The 17,578-nt window shown below is 41.3% G+C and overlaps 2 protein-coding genes across 4 annotated transcripts; one reads left to right on the top strand and one right to left on the bottom strand.

Moving 5' to 3' along the window:
- Nucleotides 1–541: 541 nt before the first annotated feature.
- Nucleotides 542–7,580, top strand: LOC120666816 (gamma-tubulin complex component 5-like). Of its 2 annotated transcripts, none has more exons than XM_039946763.1 (17): nucleotides 542–1,008; nucleotides 1,752–1,950; nucleotides 2,050–2,310; nucleotides 2,430–2,524; nucleotides 2,806–2,968; nucleotides 3,062–3,172; nucleotides 3,773–4,918; nucleotides 4,991–5,143; nucleotides 5,224–5,323; nucleotides 5,443–5,537; nucleotides 5,622–5,786; nucleotides 5,855–5,911; nucleotides 5,991–6,062; nucleotides 6,562–6,660; nucleotides 6,732–6,863; nucleotides 6,941–7,114; nucleotides 7,220–7,580. In XM_039946763.1, exons 2-17 carry the CDS (start codon nucleotides 1,810–1,812, stop codon nucleotides 7,349–7,351), a joined length of 3,096 nt encoding a protein of 1,031 aa, XP_039802697.1. In that variant the 5' UTR covers nucleotides 542–1,008; nucleotides 1,752–1,809; the 3' UTR covers nucleotides 7,352–7,580. The 2 variants fall into 2 exon arrangements, with proteins under 2 accessions (XP_039802697.1, XP_039802699.1); XM_039946765.1 differs by having other exon boundaries at nucleotides 561–1,008; nucleotides 2,446–2,524; nucleotides 7,220–7,567.
- Nucleotides 7,581–8,212: 632 nt separating this feature from the next.
- On the bottom strand, nucleotides 8,213–16,398 carry LOC120666815 (TNF receptor-associated factor homolog 1a-like). 2 transcript variants are annotated; one of them, XM_039946761.1, is made up of 13 exons: nucleotides 16,091–16,398; nucleotides 15,160–15,394; nucleotides 13,880–13,991; nucleotides 13,001–13,089; nucleotides 12,848–12,916; nucleotides 12,614–12,743; nucleotides 12,327–12,485; nucleotides 11,870–12,233; nucleotides 11,459–11,571; nucleotides 11,024–11,171; nucleotides 10,379–10,821; nucleotides 10,169–10,307; nucleotides 8,213–9,965 (listed from the first exon to the last, which is right to left on the bottom strand). In XM_039946761.1, exons 2-13 carry the CDS (start codon nucleotides 15,341–15,343, stop codon nucleotides 8,532–8,534), a joined length of 3,384 nt encoding a protein of 1,127 aa, XP_039802695.1. In that variant the 5' UTR covers nucleotides 15,344–15,394; nucleotides 16,091–16,398; the 3' UTR covers nucleotides 8,213–8,531. The 2 variants fall into 2 exon arrangements, with proteins under 2 accessions (XP_039802695.1, XP_039802696.1); XM_039946762.1 differs by lacking the exons at nucleotides 13,880–13,991; nucleotides 15,160–15,394; nucleotides 16,091–16,398 and having other exon boundaries at nucleotides 12,614–12,751; nucleotides 13,001–13,017.
- Between the last annotated feature and the right edge of the window lie 1,180 nt (nucleotides 16,399–17,578).

Genomic DNA, 17,578 nt, shown 5'->3' with positions numbered 1-17,578 from the left:
CATCTAATTCTAACTCACAAAGGAGATAAATCTCGCCAGTGATGGAGGTGGATCTCGCCGAGAGTTGAAGATGATGATAAAGATTAGTTGCACGAAAAAAAATCAAGCATGAAGAGTCAGAAAACACTCGAGCATCGTGTGGAGATTTTATAACAATAGCGTCACCCTAATTGTTATAGAAATATTGTTGAATACCTTGTTGATTACAACCACAAAAAATGCAACTAGCCAAAAATAAATGAGGATGATTTCAAATGGTTACAATTTGCGTTGGAGCTCCACCACTTGCCTAACCCAACGAAGGCAATGCAATCCGTTTCTTGATTTACGTTAATGTACGTTTTTAACTTGAATTTTATGCACATTTTGTTCTCATATGAAAGTTTTTCGATTTGTTTACCTGCTTCGGGGTGTGTTTGGCCCGACCTGTCATCCACAGCCCTCCCGACTCAACTGTGCTGCTTACGAGTTCAAAAAAAAAAAAACTCTGCTGCTCTCCCTATGACGAGCGGACCCACTTGTCTTCTATTTCTTCTTCCTCCCACGCCATCCTCCTAGCCACGGGCTCCCTCGAGCAGTTGCCCGCCGCTTGGCCGCCGCCCAAGTCCTCCAAGGCCACGCGCCAGCCGACACCCCGCCGGCCTCCGACGCGTCCACCATCACCCCCGCCGCCGTGCAGTCCACCAACACCCCCGCCTCCCCCATCACCCTGTTCCCCCGAATCGACGCGAGGGCGGCGCGAGGCGAGGCGCGGCGCGGCGCGGCTGATGGCTGGGCGCCTCCACGCCTGGGCGTGCGCCGCAGCGGACGAGTCCGCGAGGCGGCGCTGTCGGGCAGCCGGGCACTACGCGCCTCCAAGGGACTGAGCTCCTCCACCTCTCGGCCCTTGCGCAGGCAGGGCCGCCAGGAGCCACCACCCGTGGGCGGCGGCGGGGATTCAGCACCGCCGCACCGTCGATTTGCCGTTCAGGGCAGCGGGCTGCTGGCGATTGGGATTCGGGATTTTGGGTGAGGAGTGACTGCGGATTTCAGCATTTCTGATTCTATATGAAGATTGGTTCGGTTAGTTGATTTGTGTGTATGTAGCTTCCCTTTAGATATTAGAGCTTTGCTTTGCAAAACAAAGTAGTTGATTTGAAGACTTTGTGGATAGAGTAGCAAAGACGAGGAAGGTAGAGTTAGGCTCCACATCAAGTCCGAAGCCGGTTACTGACGAGAGTGAAAATCTAGTCACTCCTGTTGTTTAGCGTAAATGCGTAGAGATGAACCATCTTCTTTCCGCACGTAAACTCTTTCTTACTAATGCGTAGAGATGAAATGTTTAGAGAAGTGGGAAGTCTTGCTGATGCTTGTTAGAATAAAGATTCTCCTCAGATATAATGTTGTTTACCAGTTTCTCAAACTGGTGCTAGTATTTCCAGTAGCAACTGCTAGTGTTGCGAAAGGCTCTCGTCAATGAATTATTTAAAGAATAAATTGAGAAATGACATGGAATCACTACTTGAATGATTGCTTGGTCACCTTGGTACCATTTATTGAACTTGAGTTCTTTTTGCAAGTCAAGGATACTGATATCACCAATCACATCCAAGCATGAAGGAACAAAGTTAATGTTAGATTGTAATTTTCTTTTAAGTTTTGTAGTTTCCCTTTATTTCATGAATATCTGAGATATCAGATATGAACAACTTAAACCTTTAATTGTCACTTTGTCAGTAGTGTTTGTGAACTTTTTCCTTACTTTTGGTTAGGACCTTCTTTTGTTGGGAGTGGGGATACCCACCTTTGAAATCCTGACTGCCCTCGAACATGGTTCTTCCCCAACGAACCACAGAATTGGCGGATGGTAATGATGCCCAAAGCTTCTTACAGAAGCTTCAGCTTAGCGTCTCCAAGGGCCTTCCTCATGCTGTGCCGGTGCCAGCACTGAGAACAGAAGAGCATGAGCTGGTAGGAATTCCATTGCTTCGCAATATGACTGTGCAGTTTTGTACTACACCTCGTCAAGTTGATTAACATTTGCTCATGCTGTCCTTGTGCCTCCTGCAGGTTAAGGCTGTTTTCCAGGTGATCCAAGGTTTTGAGACATCCTTGCTCTATTGGGACAGTAATGTGCCTGGGTACCGTGAGAAAGCAGGGATATATGTGATGCACCTGTCGCTGACGGGCCTCAGGTCCGTGCTGAGTCCACTTCTGTATGCGTCGACATGCTTGAAGGAAGTGGAGCTCTTTGTTGGGAAGGTTAGGATGCGCCCTCACGGGATCCCGACTTTGGATGCGTTTGCTAGCTCAATTGATTCTTGGCTTACGGTGAGTTTGCATTGCAGGATGTCAATAGATTTGTTGAGATGAATTTTGTGTTATTTAATTTAAGTAGATGGTATTTATCCAATTCAAAATTCCAATGACTGTTGTCATGTTAACATCAGAGGCTCCGTGACGCAGCTTTGAAGGAGGAAGAGCAGCTATTTATTTCGGTCAACAGAACTGTAACGCTATTGGGATTAACTGATTCTATGTCAAGGTCATACTTCACCATGATACTTTGCTAAGTTACTTCCTCAAATTTCATTTGTGTGTTTTCAGAGCTTTGTATATAAGTTTGTAGTGTTATACGAAACTAGAGTAGGTTAACTTTAAGTGATTAAATAATAACTGATTTTAGAGAGATCAGCAATTATGTGTAATGTGTGCTGGTGACAATTTACATGTTGAACTTAGTACATGAGTTTCTTATGTGCTACATAGCACTTGACAGATTTAATTTGTAGCCATCAGTCACTCATTATATAAAATCTTTTGTAGTTTATGTTCTGGAGCAGAACATTTGTCTCAAGTCATGCATGGAGTTGTGCCAGATGGCTTTTGGAATTCTGGTGCACTCATGGCATCTAGTGAAGTTTCAGTTCATATTCTCAACCATCTCTTCAAGAAGTTAAATGAAGTCTGCCTTGTGGAAGATGGCGAGGTTACAACAAGAACCAGTTGTATCAATATCTTGGGCTTTTTGCTCATTCCTATAATGCTCCTAATTTGAATTTTTAATCCCTATAAATTCCAGGGCGAGCCACATCATATGCTGCTCGTGATATTCGCTGGAAGCTTGCTACCTTATCTTCAGTGTCTTGACTCCTGGCTTTATGATGGTATACTTGATGACCCTTATGAAGAGGTACTGAAGAAACAGTCCTTTATTGCTTGTTTTTATTTATTTCATAGGCATTCATGTAACTGTGTTAAACACTACAAATCATGTCTGGTTTGATTGACCTACTACCTAAATCCAAACATAAATTATGTGAGAATTTCATGATTATGTCGTGTGCCTTGAAGAATTCAACAAACACATAGTATATGGTTATTTACTTTTGTTCCTTGGGTGGGCTGGAAGAGGTCCTGATCTTGTTCCATTTGTATCTTGAAATTCACCCTTTCCAAATTTTTGTCTGAATAAGGTGCTATTTGCATGCCCAGTTCTTCACAGTATAAGGTCATTGCTCTTTGATGTCTGACACGTATCATATCTTTACCCTATTTATTAGTCATTTTAACTATCTATTTTTATCATCCAGTTCTACATTACCTTGATTATTACCAGTTTAACACAATCCTGTAGTTTCCTTCTTAATATAATGATACACAGTTCTCCTGCGTGTTCCAGAAAAAAAATTATCCTGTAGAGATTTGGTGATGAATGTTGTTTAGTTTTTCTGATGTGTACCTTGATTTTTAAAGGCAAGTTTTGTAATTCATCCATTTCTGTGTTCTCTAGATGTTCTTTTTTGCAAATAGTGAAGTTACCATAGATCAACCAGCATTCTGGGAAATGAGTTATATGCTCAGAATAAGAGATTCAAGAGCTGACGGTTCAACAAATTCAACTGATAATGAATCTATCAGGAAAAAAGAATCAAGCAGCCAGGAATCAACTACTGCAGGAGCTTGCATGAAAGTGAACGATCAAGGTTGTGTGGATATATTATGCCCCATATTCTTGAAAGATATTGCAAGGGCTATTGTATCTGCCGGAAAATCCTTTCAACTTGTTCAACATGTTCAAGATCTGCGTCGAATTCAAACCCATAAAGAAAAATATGCTTCCAATCTTTATCAGAGTACTAATTGCAGTAGTCAACAAAAATTCTGGCCAGATGACTCAAGTTTAAGAATCCAAGATGGTCATCCAAGAAGTGAAGATACTCTTGAAGAATCCACAAGTCAGTTCGGAAATGGTTCTCGTGAAATGGGACTCTTAACCTTGTCTGAGATTTTCTTGATATGCCTATCTGGTCTCTTAGAAAATGGTGACCATGTTTATGAATACTTAAGAAGACTGCATGCTGATGGTGTTCCAAATAACAAAGCTTTTGTGGAAAGTGAGAGCAACGCCCAAGAAACAAAGGATATATGTGCAGAGAGCAGCACTGAGAAGACTTGGGTAAGGCTCCTTAAAAATGCTACGTCAGGAAGGAAATATGATGGTATTGAGAAGACCATATCCAGAAATACTGTTATGGATAAGCCAATATTTGTCCCTGGTGACCCACAAGATGCATCCTCCAATGCAGTAGAAGCAGGGCACTTCACTTTATCTTGTTATGAAAATCCAGCCATCACTGCTTGCAGAGAAGTGCTACTGTGGAATCCAAATTCTTGGAGTGAACTGAATATCTCTGAAAGTTTCCATCTCCCTCCACTGAATGATGGGAATATGCGAAGAGCTATCTTTGCTGATGCACATTCTGCAGGAACTAGCACCATTGGTGATACACAGCCTACATCCTCTTTCCCCAGACTAGATGGCACTGATTATAAGTTCGGTTTCCAATTCAGTGATTTGGACTATGTCCGACAAGAAGATGACAGAAGGACCTTGGAGGTGCTTTATGCATTTCCTACTCTTCTTCCTTGTGCGAATGTAAGACTTGCTTCTAAAGTATAGTTCGCTATTTGTATTTCCTAGTTATATCTCTAATCACATTCCCTTCAGGAAAATGTCCCGCTGTCGGAGATCTTACCAATGCAGAAAGATAGTACTCTAGCGTCAAGAGTTCTGAAGTTTATTCAGAATATGAGTTTGAAAGATCCTCTTCAGCCAGTGTGTATAATCCAAGAATGCCTTTCCCAATGCGTAAAGAGACAGGTCTGCTTAAAAGTTATATTATGTTCATTTTCTTGTTTATCCATATTATAAAGGGTTTTCTGCTTTTCTTCCCCTTTCAGGTGGATCACATTGGCAAGCAAATCCTGTCCAAGCTAATGGGTGAATGGAGATTAATGGATGAACTGTTTGTGTTACGTGCTATTTATTTGCTAGGATCAGGTGTGTCATCATTCAATCTAGGAAACCCCCAAAAAAACTGCTTACTTGTGTTTCCCTCAAACTGCAGAAAGTGAGTAATTAAATGAAATGTGATTCTACTAATGTACTTGAGCCTTCAGGTGACATGCTGCAGCAGTTTCTGATAACAATTTTCGATAAGCTAGATAGAGGGAGTTCCTGGGATGATGATTTTGAGTTGAATAATTTGTTGCAGGTGATTTATGTGCACATTTACTGTCTCATTGATATTTAGGCTTCATCAGTGATGAAGTTTTCTTATGTTAATTCTTTCATGCAGGAGTCCATAAGAAACTCAGCGGACAAAATGCTCCTGACAGCACCGGATTCTTTGGTTGTTTCATTGGCAACAAACATCAGTGACGAAGGTGCATCAACTTCCAAAAAAGGCCGTGCACCTGGTTTTGGCATCGATGCTCTTGACATGCTTAATTTTACATATAAGGTATGCACCAATGAGAAAAAGCTTTGTCTGTATTCTTGCTGTGTTTTTATGTATTTTTGTAATGGCAGGTGTCTTGGCCTCTGGATTTAATTGTTAATACAGACGCACTGAAGAAGTATAATCAGGTAATGTCTTACTTTCTACTGCAAGTATCAGGTAGGGTGCATATGTACTAATGGCTTTGGTCATTCTGCTGTTATCTAGGTTATGGGATTCTTACTGAAGGTCAAGCGGGCAAAGTTTGTTTTGGATGAAACACGAAAGTGGATGTGGAAGGTACTGATCCATATGATTATTGTTTTTTTTTTGTTATTATCTCATAGTATCCTTCTTTGTGAATTCTCTTTCGATGGAGTTGAAGAAATTATGGATTGTTATGTTGCTGGGACCAATTGAGGATAAACTTATCCAGCATCGGCTGAGATGGTTTGGACATGTCCAATGAAGGCCTCCTGAGGCGCCGGTGCGTAATGGGGTTCTTGAGCGGGTCGATAATGTAAAGAGGGGTAGAGGTAGACCTAAACTGACGTGGGATGAGTCGGTTAAGAGAGACCTTAAGGATTGGAATATCTCTAAAGAGATAGCTTTGGATAGGAGCGCTTGGAGACTAGCTATCAATGTGCCTGAACTTTGAACTTATTTCTTTCGGGTTTCATCTCTAGCCTACCCCAACTTGCTTGGGAAAAAAGGCTATGTTGTTGTTGTTGTTGTATGTTGCTGGGACTTGAAAATGACAACTTAATTGCCAATAAAATCTATCCTTTTCTGTTGGCAGGCCAGAGGCAGGACGGCACATAATTTCAAGCAGCACTTAATTGTAGCACAGAAGCTCCTCCATTTTGTCGATGCATTTCATCAATACGTCATGGACCGAGTGAGTTGAAATATGTTTTGTTCCTCTGTTTGACCACTGTATGTCTTTTACTCATGGCAATCTTTGAGTAGGTATATCATAGTGCATGGACCGAACTTTGTGATGGCATGGCATCTGCCACGACATTGGATGAAGTCATGGAAGTTCATGAGGCATATCTCTCTTCTATTCAGCGACAATGCTTTGTTGCCTCTGATAAGTTGGTAAGCATCCCTTCTTACCAATGCATCTTTCCAATATTTAAGTTTCGATAAGAATGCTTTTTGCTTGTGTTTTTCAGTGGGCCCTAATTGCCAGTCGAGTTAAGACTATTCTTGGATTGGCTCTCGACTTTCACAATGTAGAACAAACTCTCAGTACTGGTGGGACTGCTCCAGCTGTGAGGACACGATGTGAGATGGAAATGGATCGGATTGAGAAGCAATTTGATGAGTGTGTCGTATTTCTCCTGAGGGTAGGCTTCTAAATCTATTTGCTAGATTAGTAAAATTCCGTCACCTCTAATATCTACTTTAGTACTCCCCCGTTAGATTCACTATGATTTTTATGTACGCTGTAGATCCTATCTTTCAAGCTCAATGTGGGTCATTTTCCCCATCTTGCGGATCTAGTTACAAGAATCAATTACAATCACTATTTCATGTCCGATAATGGGAGCTTCTCCGCCATTCCTGGGTCTCGCCAACGGTAGGGTAGCAGTAGAGCAGCAAGGGCAAGGGTGGGTGGTGCGCTCCAATTGTGAAGAATGTATATTCCAGAGGTTCGTGTGTGTTCCAGAGTTATTTTTTTGGAGAGAGATACCAGAGTAGTTTTGTTAACCTTCGCCACTTACGATGCATCGGCAGCATCAACTGTAACTATTTTTTACACAAGATTTTGATATTTGAGTGCTAACGACTTTCGTTTCCTTTGGAGTAGAAGCAAGAATGTAACAGCCTTCTTTACTCCTGCTAATGGGGCGGGGTTTGACGAGTTTTTTTTGGGTGGGTTTTAATACGAATACTATTGGATGGGTGGAAACAGGTGACACTATGAAACGGATTGGGACGGGTTGGGTTGACGATACAGACGGGTTGGGACGCTATGATAGTAGATCGGCGCGTAAGTCGCATATCATCTTCCATCGTGACTTCGAGTTGGGACGGATTGAGGCATTGAGCCGACGGAGTGGGTCGGGGCGGATAGTAGTTAGGGCTCTTGAAATATGGGTAGGGGCGGATTTAGGGGCGGATTCAACCCCATTAGCAAGCGTATCCTTCTTGCACTCCCTGCTTTCTTTACATAATTTTGGTTCAAACCGGAAAAAAATTCTTGTCAGACAATTGCTTTCAGAAGGCTGACATTCGTCCTTTTTTGATGGACGGCATGAAAGTTTTGTTGTTATAACATTTTACTTTACAGCTAATAACATTTTACTTTACAGCTAGTATGGTTTCATCAACCGTATCTCCTAAGCAACTCATATAAGCAAGTACAAAAAAATTAGCATGCAAGATTTTAAGGTTTTTGCCCATGAGCTGGTCCCAGAATTTACAGAAATTTGAACAAGAGATGATGAGAAATATTCCCTATCATTGCTGCATAAGCTTAAGCAAGGCATTGCTTCAAAAAGCCGCTATACCATTGCTTGCATCATTCACATTTCACAATGTGATTGACTAGATTAACCATACCATTTTAACAGACTTAGATTTATAACCATCGGGCAAAACTTATCTATAGAAAGTAAGGGGGGGAAGGTATAACTATTGAAGGAAACTGAGGAACCATTCTTTATATCACTGCTATGGGGAACTATTACAATTACACAGCTCAGAAGCAAACAGCATGGACTCGACCACACATTATTACCAATGCAATCATTAAAATTCTCAGTGCCCATTGGCAGGGCGATAGGATGGGTATCTGCTTGCTCCATTTGCCGAACTCGAGAAATCCTGCAACTGATAGGGGTAGCCACTTGTGTCTGACAAAAAGCTAGGCATGGAGAATTCAGTGTGGTTGTATGGCCATTGGTTCATCATCAGATCATCAAACTGGCCGCTGCTGGAGTATGAAGGGAGATCAAATTGTGAATAACTCCGGTCCCTCAGCCCCCTATGAGCAGTGCTCAATGTGCTATAAAACCTAGGAGGCTCCTCCTCGAGGTATGGCTCGGATTGATCCATCAGGTATGGCTCACCGAACAAGCCATAATCAGGGCTGCTGGAATCATTGGGCATAGAGAAATGTTGAGCAAATCCAGGTCGAAGAACCCTTCTCCTGTCACTCTGCTCCTCGTCCAGCAAGTCATTGATGATGTCTAGGTGTGGGAACTCATCAGCGACCAGGCCTTGCGGTTGAAAAGGAGTAAATCTGGTAGAAATTTCTGACAACAGCTGCCTGCTTCGTGATCTTCCATTCAAATTGAGCTTCGCAATCTCACTTCTGATGTTCGAACTCGATGGAGCACAATCACTACTGTTACTGATGCTGCTGCTGCTGCTGCTTGCTTGCTGTGAGCTCTGTTCTCTGCACTCATACTGGTTCAGTGACTCGGGCTTGACAGTTCCAAATGTAAACCCAGGTTTCAATGACGTTTCCTCTTTCCCAGGTAAGTCTTCTGATGACAGAATGGAAGGCTGCGATGAAAATAACGATTGCGAATGTGCAACTCCTTGCTCCAGTGAACTTGGCTGATGTCTGAAACTGCTTCCACCAACAGAACTTTTCTCCATCATGGCATTGCGATAAGTTCGTGACCGGGGAATGAAGCTAGGAGCATTGGCTGAGGGCTCATTTCCCAAACGTCCGACTGCACTCATTGAACGAGAAAGAAGGGGTACACTCTGAGATGTTGAAGTAACTGATGCACTTCGTTTCCCTGCAGGGACTTGTGGCGCACTCAAGGGCCTTGATACAGCAACAGCCTGGGTTGTTGCACTGCCATCCAGGGGAGCCTTTTTCTGCGCTTCAGATTTGGATTGTACAGGCACCTGCAAGGGTCTACTTGCAATTGGAACTGACTTCTCATTGTGGGTCGCAAGACTGGACAGAGGCCCTTTATTTGATAGTATCTGAGCTGCCGGAGTTGAAGTGACACTTGCTATTGCAGTGGAAGTCACAGCACCCGAAACTTGGCTTGCACGGTTATTCAAACTATTGGTGCTTTCTAGTGAAAATTTTGGTTGCTGGGATAAGTTAGGTTGCTTCTTAACAGGGCTCACAGAAGAAAAGGAAGACTCCGCCATTCTTGACTTGGAGGGGCTCATGACATCAACATGACGTTGTGCATGTTGCTTCCTCTGCAAGACAACTTTATCATCCTGCAACGAATTAATTTTTCCGATTATTCAATCAAGTGGAACACACAAAAGGATTGGTAAAAGATCAAGAGAAGGATTTTTTTAACACAACTTGATCTTAAAATGGAATGCTTAATGGTGCATTTCCCAATGAATACATTGCGCATCTTAAGTAAAAGGTTTGCAGGTCTATATTATCTGAGACATCCAAGAAAGTCATGTACCTCAGATTCATGTCTGTTGTCCTTGGAGTTGCCGGAAGCACTGCTGCCAGATCCTATAAAACCATTATACCCTGAGTTTGGTCCACCTTGTGCAAATCCTGCTCGTGGATCAGCATCCTTATTCCTCCTGTTGTTTCCCCTGAATCACAATACAGCAAGATAAATACCAAGTAACAGTAAGATAGGGGGAAAATACTCATAAAAGCATACCTATTGGATGAGGATCTGACATTTGTCCAGGCACCTCCTGTGGATGATCCATTCAAGATAACCGAGGGAACTGAGTCTGATGAACAAGTTGATGAGCTATCATCCACAAAAGAGATCCGCTTCCCTGCTTGGTCATTTTGCACCTCACCACTTCTAGGCACAGTAGCTTGAGTTTCTGAAGCATCTGTCTCCCAATTAACAGGGCTAGATTCACGGTCTTCAATATCAACATGAAGTGCATCTGAATTATCATCTCTGTTGTCAGATATATCAGAGACTTCTTCAGGGTTGTCAGCATTTGAGGACATTTCTTCTGCTTGTCCAGAGAAATCGTCCAGGATCCTATCATCAGATGGACTGCTGTCCATAAGTATTTCCTTGTTGATGTCAGACTTGCCATTTTTCCCTTTATTATTTTTCCGACTGTTTTTCTTCTGTTTTGCCTGGAGAACAGAGGTACATTAACATTATAGAAATCCTCAATAAGAACAAAGAGGATACCACAAAATTATTCCAATTATCAAGTAAAAATACAGCAGCAGCAGTGAGGACCAAGGACAACACAGTTTCTCATCTCAACTATAACAAACATATGAAACAAGCAAGAAAGGAACTAGAATAGGAGAGTTTTCATTAGATATTAACCTGCTTTTTCTTAGCACGCTTTTCCTTTTCAGCAGCACTACGCTTTGCCTTAAGTTCAATTTCAGCTAGCCAAGCAGCTTCTTCTTCACGAATGAGCTCCTCTTGGCGTTTCAAAGCCACCGCCTCTTGGTATGCCACTTCTATTCGGCTGTTTCAAGACATTACATTAAGATGAGTAACGTAAGTGCATAATTGATTTAAATAAAGATTTCATCCGAACATATATGTTTTTCCAAGTAAAGGAATTTTAACACACATTCATCAAAACCTGAAAAAAAAAACGTCTAGCATCCCACAAATGGGAGATAACACTTCTGCAGTGATGTGATAACATATTAAATAAGCATGAAAAGCCCTGGGAAGCACAATTCATGTTGTTGACCCTTGCTATGCACTTGTCGAGCAAAATAGCATTGAACTTAAAAATTTGCTTACCTGAATATATGAGCTAAGGCAAAAAGCTCCAATGTCTTCCAGCCTAGCTCTATAAGCCGTCTATCATCACGCTCAATAGAATCTTTGTTAAACTCCTCACCTGAGTTGCCATCCTATAATAAGAACATTAGTTAAGGATCCATTCGTATCAGAAGAATAAAGTACATGAAGACAAACTGTGTACTGACTAAGATGTTAGTCATAGGACTAAGTCCTAGGACTCTTTAAGTCCTAGCCTTACTGTAAAGCATTATTACAGAGGAATATTCATTTTGTGAAAGTAACTTTGAATTTAGTATTGAGTAAAGTCTAAAAACAAATCTCATTTTAATGTTAAATATGAAATCTTCTAGGATGAATCTAACATTTCAAACCAATGTCTAACTGTTTTTCAAAGAGAAACATGCATACCTTTGTGCGGTTCTGTGAACTTTTATCATCTTTTGTAGGCAATGGTTGATGCGGCAGTGTGTCCACTGCAGCTCTCTCAAGCAAAAGTATCACATCATCAGCCAAAACAAACATGTCCTGATCAATAAGTACTATTGGAGTGCTTCGAGTGTCTGTTTCTGTTAGTTTAGGTATCCCCTTTTTATTCTTACTCTGGTATTCAAGAGCCTTCAGTCCGCTATATAGTGAGTCAATTACCAAGGTTGACGTAACTTCTTTCTCTATAAAGAAGTGCTTCACTAGAACTTTCAATATAGTGTCAGTCTTTTCCCTTGTCATGTGTCGCCGCACAGTTGGATCCATTGCTAGCCAGAATGCACTGAAACTGCAAGTCACCAAGAACAAATATTAAAATAAGGTATTGGAAATGAGCCTTATCGTAGAATACTAATGTCCCATTTCTGGAGGTCTATCTAACCTGGACCACCTCATTTTATCCTCAATCAACCTGCTAAGCTTGCCTCTTCTTTCATCAATAAAGCGTCGACAAATTTGTTCCACATTTGACAGATAAACCCTAATTAGTTCCCTTCGGTACTGTCCATCAAGGCAACGAAATGGACGGTCTGCCTTCTCCCTCAAATATTAGAATGCAGAAGCAGAAATGGTTATGCAAAGTAACAGATACTAGCCACTTGCAAATAACTGATGGTAGCATTAAAATGTACAACTCATAGAAAATAGAGTACTCTAGAAAACAGATACCTGATAACTTGAACTTGAGCTTTGATAGTAAGAACATCCTCAACAACAAAGCCATCATTTAATTTTGATAGCTCCATAAACTTTTTCCACCCCCAATCATGTTCCTTCTTCCAAAATCGATGTAGTGTATCTGAAATACTACTTTCTTTAGACTCAAATTGCAGAAGCCAAGCAAAAACTTGCTAGTTTAGCTCTAGGCACTAGCCAAACCATATAGTAGTTCATCGAACTCACCAGAATACTTGGATTTCTTAGGGTCTCTATTAATTACAGCTATTGTAAATTGTGCGAAGTGACTCCACCCTGAACAAAAGCAAATAATATTGAAGACCCTGATAGTCATGAAGTGAAGTGTGTAAATCACAATGCATCCATCTATGCATCTACCTGGGAGTAGTTTATCATGGTTCGCAACACAAAGAAAGAGAGAGAGGTGATTGCAAACATCACATCCTTGTGGATAAATTAAGATATACCTGAAAACCAATTAACAGATCTCAAGACATGATGCAGAAGAAAATGGCATGAGCATATAAGTCTAAAGATAATTAAACATATCAGATTGAAAAGGACATAAGAAACAAAACCAAAAAAAAACTGCTCAAGTCCTTATTCATTCTTGAATAAATCATAGGAGAAAGACCGACATCTTCCTTCTCACTTTCACAGTATGCTACAGACTCCAGAAAATAAGCAACCTTGGCATCAGTGAACCAATAAGTATTTGCATAGGGAACATGCTAAGGGAATTGGATACTGATAGTGAAAAATATTTACTTGCAAATGTTAACAATAGTCTTTCTTCTCCAGGGCAATAAAAGCAGGTATTACTATTTGCTGGCGAAAGTACACATCACCACGGTCAAGCAGAACAAAAAAAAACACTAAATTGATCTGCTACCAGTAAGTTCAACTGTTGAAGGATGCAAGGTCACTATGATACCTAATAACACAAGGTCATCCATAGTTAATATTATAGTCGCTTTTCAACTCTCAAATCACCTTTTGAATGGCCACCATTGAGAATTTGCAGTTCAAATAAAACATGAAAATAGTGCACCTTGTGCTGTTTCAACAGATTCATTTGTGTCAACACCTTTTCTACATAATAGAAATCATTCCAAAATCACTGGAAACTAACAGCCAAATCATACCTAGCAGGCAAGTAAGAAGCAAAGATACAGCACAATAGAAATATGTTTGCAGTAGAACAAAGTATAAAAAAGGAAATAGTGTGTCCAATAAATGCCCATACAAAGACTGTACCACTTAAATCCGCCAACATCAAAGGAATTACTCCTTAGCTCTCTCTTGTTGATTTGAGAGAAATTATCAATTCTCCATGTAAACTTCCCATAAAGTTCAGAAGGCCTTGGTCCTATACAAGACAAAAGAATCAACAGGTGAGGCACCAATTCATACCAGAACCTTTTAATAAGAGGAATGATTGAATTGTTCATCATGTAAATCAAGCTTACAAGAATCATGTAACCCACTAGAATCTAAAGGCTAAGACATTAATCATCTCATCTTAATTACAAGGCGATCCAAGAAAAAAAAATGAAATAACATGTCCAACTCAGTGATGTCAACGCATAAAAAGGCCACATAGTTAATATAAGTACATCTTTTTTAAAATAAGCACCGCCTAGGTAACAGCCTTTTAGAACAGTAAACTGCAATCCTCAATGATTTGAATGCAACAGAACTAGCAAGCAGTATGAAGTGTATGACCTCCCAAGCAGCCATGATTTGTGGTAGGAGCAGTAACCATGTGTGGGGAAGTAATGGATGAAGCATAATGTGGGTAGATTACGCCAGGTTTAATGGTGTGTGCCACAACATCTCTCACGTAAGAAATATGCAGCTCCCAATAGCAGATTGTCATAAGTAAAACAGATTAACCTCAGCTTGTCATTAGCTTTGTTTTGTTTCAAATAGTCCCTAGCTAAGCTTACCTAGAATTTTTTTTCCCTTTTGTATAGGGAAAATGTGCCTAATGTTGTTACATCCCTTAAGTTGAAATGGCAGGGGACAACTCCATGTTTGTCTCAAGAGAGGGTAGCACCCGGGATTCTAACTTATGTCCTCAGCATGGTGCTGATCATTTTTTTTTTGTCTTAAGTGCTAACCATTTTTTCTTTTTAAGGAAAAAAATTGGGAAGGGGTGTTGAAGCGCTTGTTCAGCATGTAACATACATAGTCCTACAGTTCGCTGTAACTTATTTCCATGGTCCAGGTTCAGCAAGCAGTTAACTATCCTAAGCCTAACATAACTAACCCAAATAACTGCAGTGACCGACTAAACTCCCCGAAAAAAAAATAAGCATCTAAGTCTGCGATGAATCATGTGCATGGATTGCGTAGTACTGAACCCAATTAGTTGAGAGTTGAGACCCTTTTATGGAACAGTGCAATTAAAAATGAAGAGATCTAGCTGGTCCACATAGGACGGTAATATCAGAAGGAAAGATTATAAATACTTAGCTTAAAGCATTTGCAAAGCAAAAAATACAAACAGATGTTAGAAGAGTTTGGCAAAATACCACAATCGTCATCATCAGTGTCTGAGTACGCTGGTGAGGTGGATGGTGTCCCATTCTCAACTTGCTCACTTGACCTCCATTCAGCTAAAGAATCCCCAGAATGGCTCTGTTGATCACTTGGCATCTCTTCAGTTGATGAGGATCTACCATCCCCAGCATTGTCCTCAGTCAAAGTGCCAGCCATTATTCTATGACCTGAAGAAGCGCAGCTATTTCACACTCGCCCTTTTCCTTCCTGCACTTGTCAAGAAACTAAAATCATAAGTCCTAGTTTCAGTAGACAACCAGAAATACAAAAAGAGATATCCAAAGGTGACGCTAAACAAGATGTTACAAACTACAAAGACAGAAAGTTTATAGACAGTACAGACAATTGCTAGCTAGTCGGTTTGTAGAATTCGTGCCTCGTGAATCCCATGCCTAACGGCGGCAAAAGCGTGCATGGTACGAAACAGGCATTGCAGAAAATAGAAATAGTGATTGAACCACTGGAATCAAATGGGTTTTCCAGACACAACTGAAATGAAAATAGCATATCACATAGTATGGAATCATGTCCGGATCCCAGGAACACCATTCTTAACCCGTACAACCTCTGGTTCCCAGCTAAAGTAACGACACTAATCCCAAAGCAATAATAATCCAGTGCCGCAAGGACTGTCGGCCTTCGCAAGTATATACATCGAAGCCGGATTATTTTCGTATACGCAAGAAAAGAAAAACTGCAGCTCCCTCCCAAGACTGCCACGACGGGAACGCGAATTGACTGGAAGTCTGGAGCCGGACCCAGCCAACCCAACCCAATCCATTTCAATCCAATCCAAGCGCACGCCGGAACCGTCCCGCGCGGGACTCCCCGCCCACCGGACCGACGGCACCTTCATCCCCGCCGCCCAACTAGATCGGGGAGGGACCGCGCCGCAATGCTCACCTGCCCCGGAAATCCCCCGATTCAGCTCGGATCTGACTCCCCCACCGGGGAGGCCGCCCCTCGCGTCGTGCGTGCGTCCCCCGCGGCCCGCGCGGAGATCGAGAGCACCGTCCTCCCTCCCGCTCGTCGGCGGTGGCGGAGGCGGTGGAGGGGGGCGGCGACGTGGGCGGGCGCCCTAGTCGAGTCGGAGGGGGGGGGGAGGGGGGGAGGTGTGGTGGAATGGAGTCGGGGAGGCTGGCTGTTGAATAATCGGATCGGGTTTAGGTTTAGCCCCCCTTCCCTCTCCGTAGGCTCAGCTCGCCTCGCTCGTCCTGTGGCTACTCCGTACACCGGAGTTATTTATAATGGCATATTTTGGCAGTCATTTTGGCAGTGATTTGTAACAATGTTATATGTACATTTTTAAACTAGAGATTTATGGTAGTGTTAGATTACTATTATGTGACACGTTGATGACTGATGGCTCACACCGAAGAATAAAGGTGATGATGGGTACGAATAGCGCAGAAAGATTCAACGGTATCCGGCGGTTTTAAGTTGTAAGTGGCTTATGCGGACAAAAAGTGGGCGTTAACAAAACTGAACTGTCCAACCGTGCAATCGAAAAGTAAAATAAAATCTCTGACACGATTATATTCTGTAACGTACGATTGATTAATGACAAAATCACTCGGTAACACGTGAAAGAAAGAAACATTGATTGAAGATTCAACGACATCCAGCGGTTTTAAGTCGTACGTGGCTTAAGCAGATAAAAAGTAGGCATTCATAAAGCAGTTACCGTTTCCAATGACCTGTCCAACCGTGCAACCGGAGAGTAAAATCAATCCCTGACATGATTATATTCTGTAACGTATGATTGATTAACGACAAAACCACTTAGTAACACGTGAAAGAAACAAACATTAATTGAAGACATAGCGCGTAATAGGTTGTTGCCAACGTTGTAAAGATATGTTAAAATTAGCGTTATTCTGCAACATGTGCGATCAATTGTTTCTACCAAAATTGGAAATTAGGCATATTGTCAGTATTCCAAGTGCGCGTGCACTATTTTTCTATCATGGTGATGCTTATTAAGATCTATCCCTTTGTATTTGATTTTTGGTAGCATAGCTAAAAAGACTAAAGGACACAGAAAAATAAAAAAATGAAAGGAGTGTATATGGTGACATGTAGCAAGTATGAAAACAATTATCTATCATCAAGTAACAATCTATCCAGAAATTACCAAAAAAATAAAATTTACACCTTGTTTAGCAAGTATGGAGTGTAGTAAGAAATAAGAGGTAAAAACAACGTTACTCACCTAAATAAGATTATTTATTAATTATATAATTATTTCATGATATATAAAATAACCATATTGTTACCATATCATGAAACAGATATATTTTTAAATATGTATGATTTGCTATTTCTGTTGTGTCCATTAGCTAGATAGAGAATTAGCCATATTATATCAGTAGACCTGCATACATGCTAGTG

Source organism: Panicum virgatum, chromosome 3N (assembly GCF_016808335.1).
Source record: "Panicum virgatum strain AP13 chromosome 3N, P.virgatum_v5, whole genome shotgun sequence".
In the NCBI taxonomy this organism is placed as follows: domain Eukaryota; kingdom Viridiplantae; phylum Streptophyta; class Magnoliopsida; order Poales; family Poaceae; genus Panicum; species Panicum virgatum.
The sequence above is the reverse complement of the archived record's forward strand: the minus strand, read 5'-3'. Positions and strand labels throughout refer to the sequence as shown.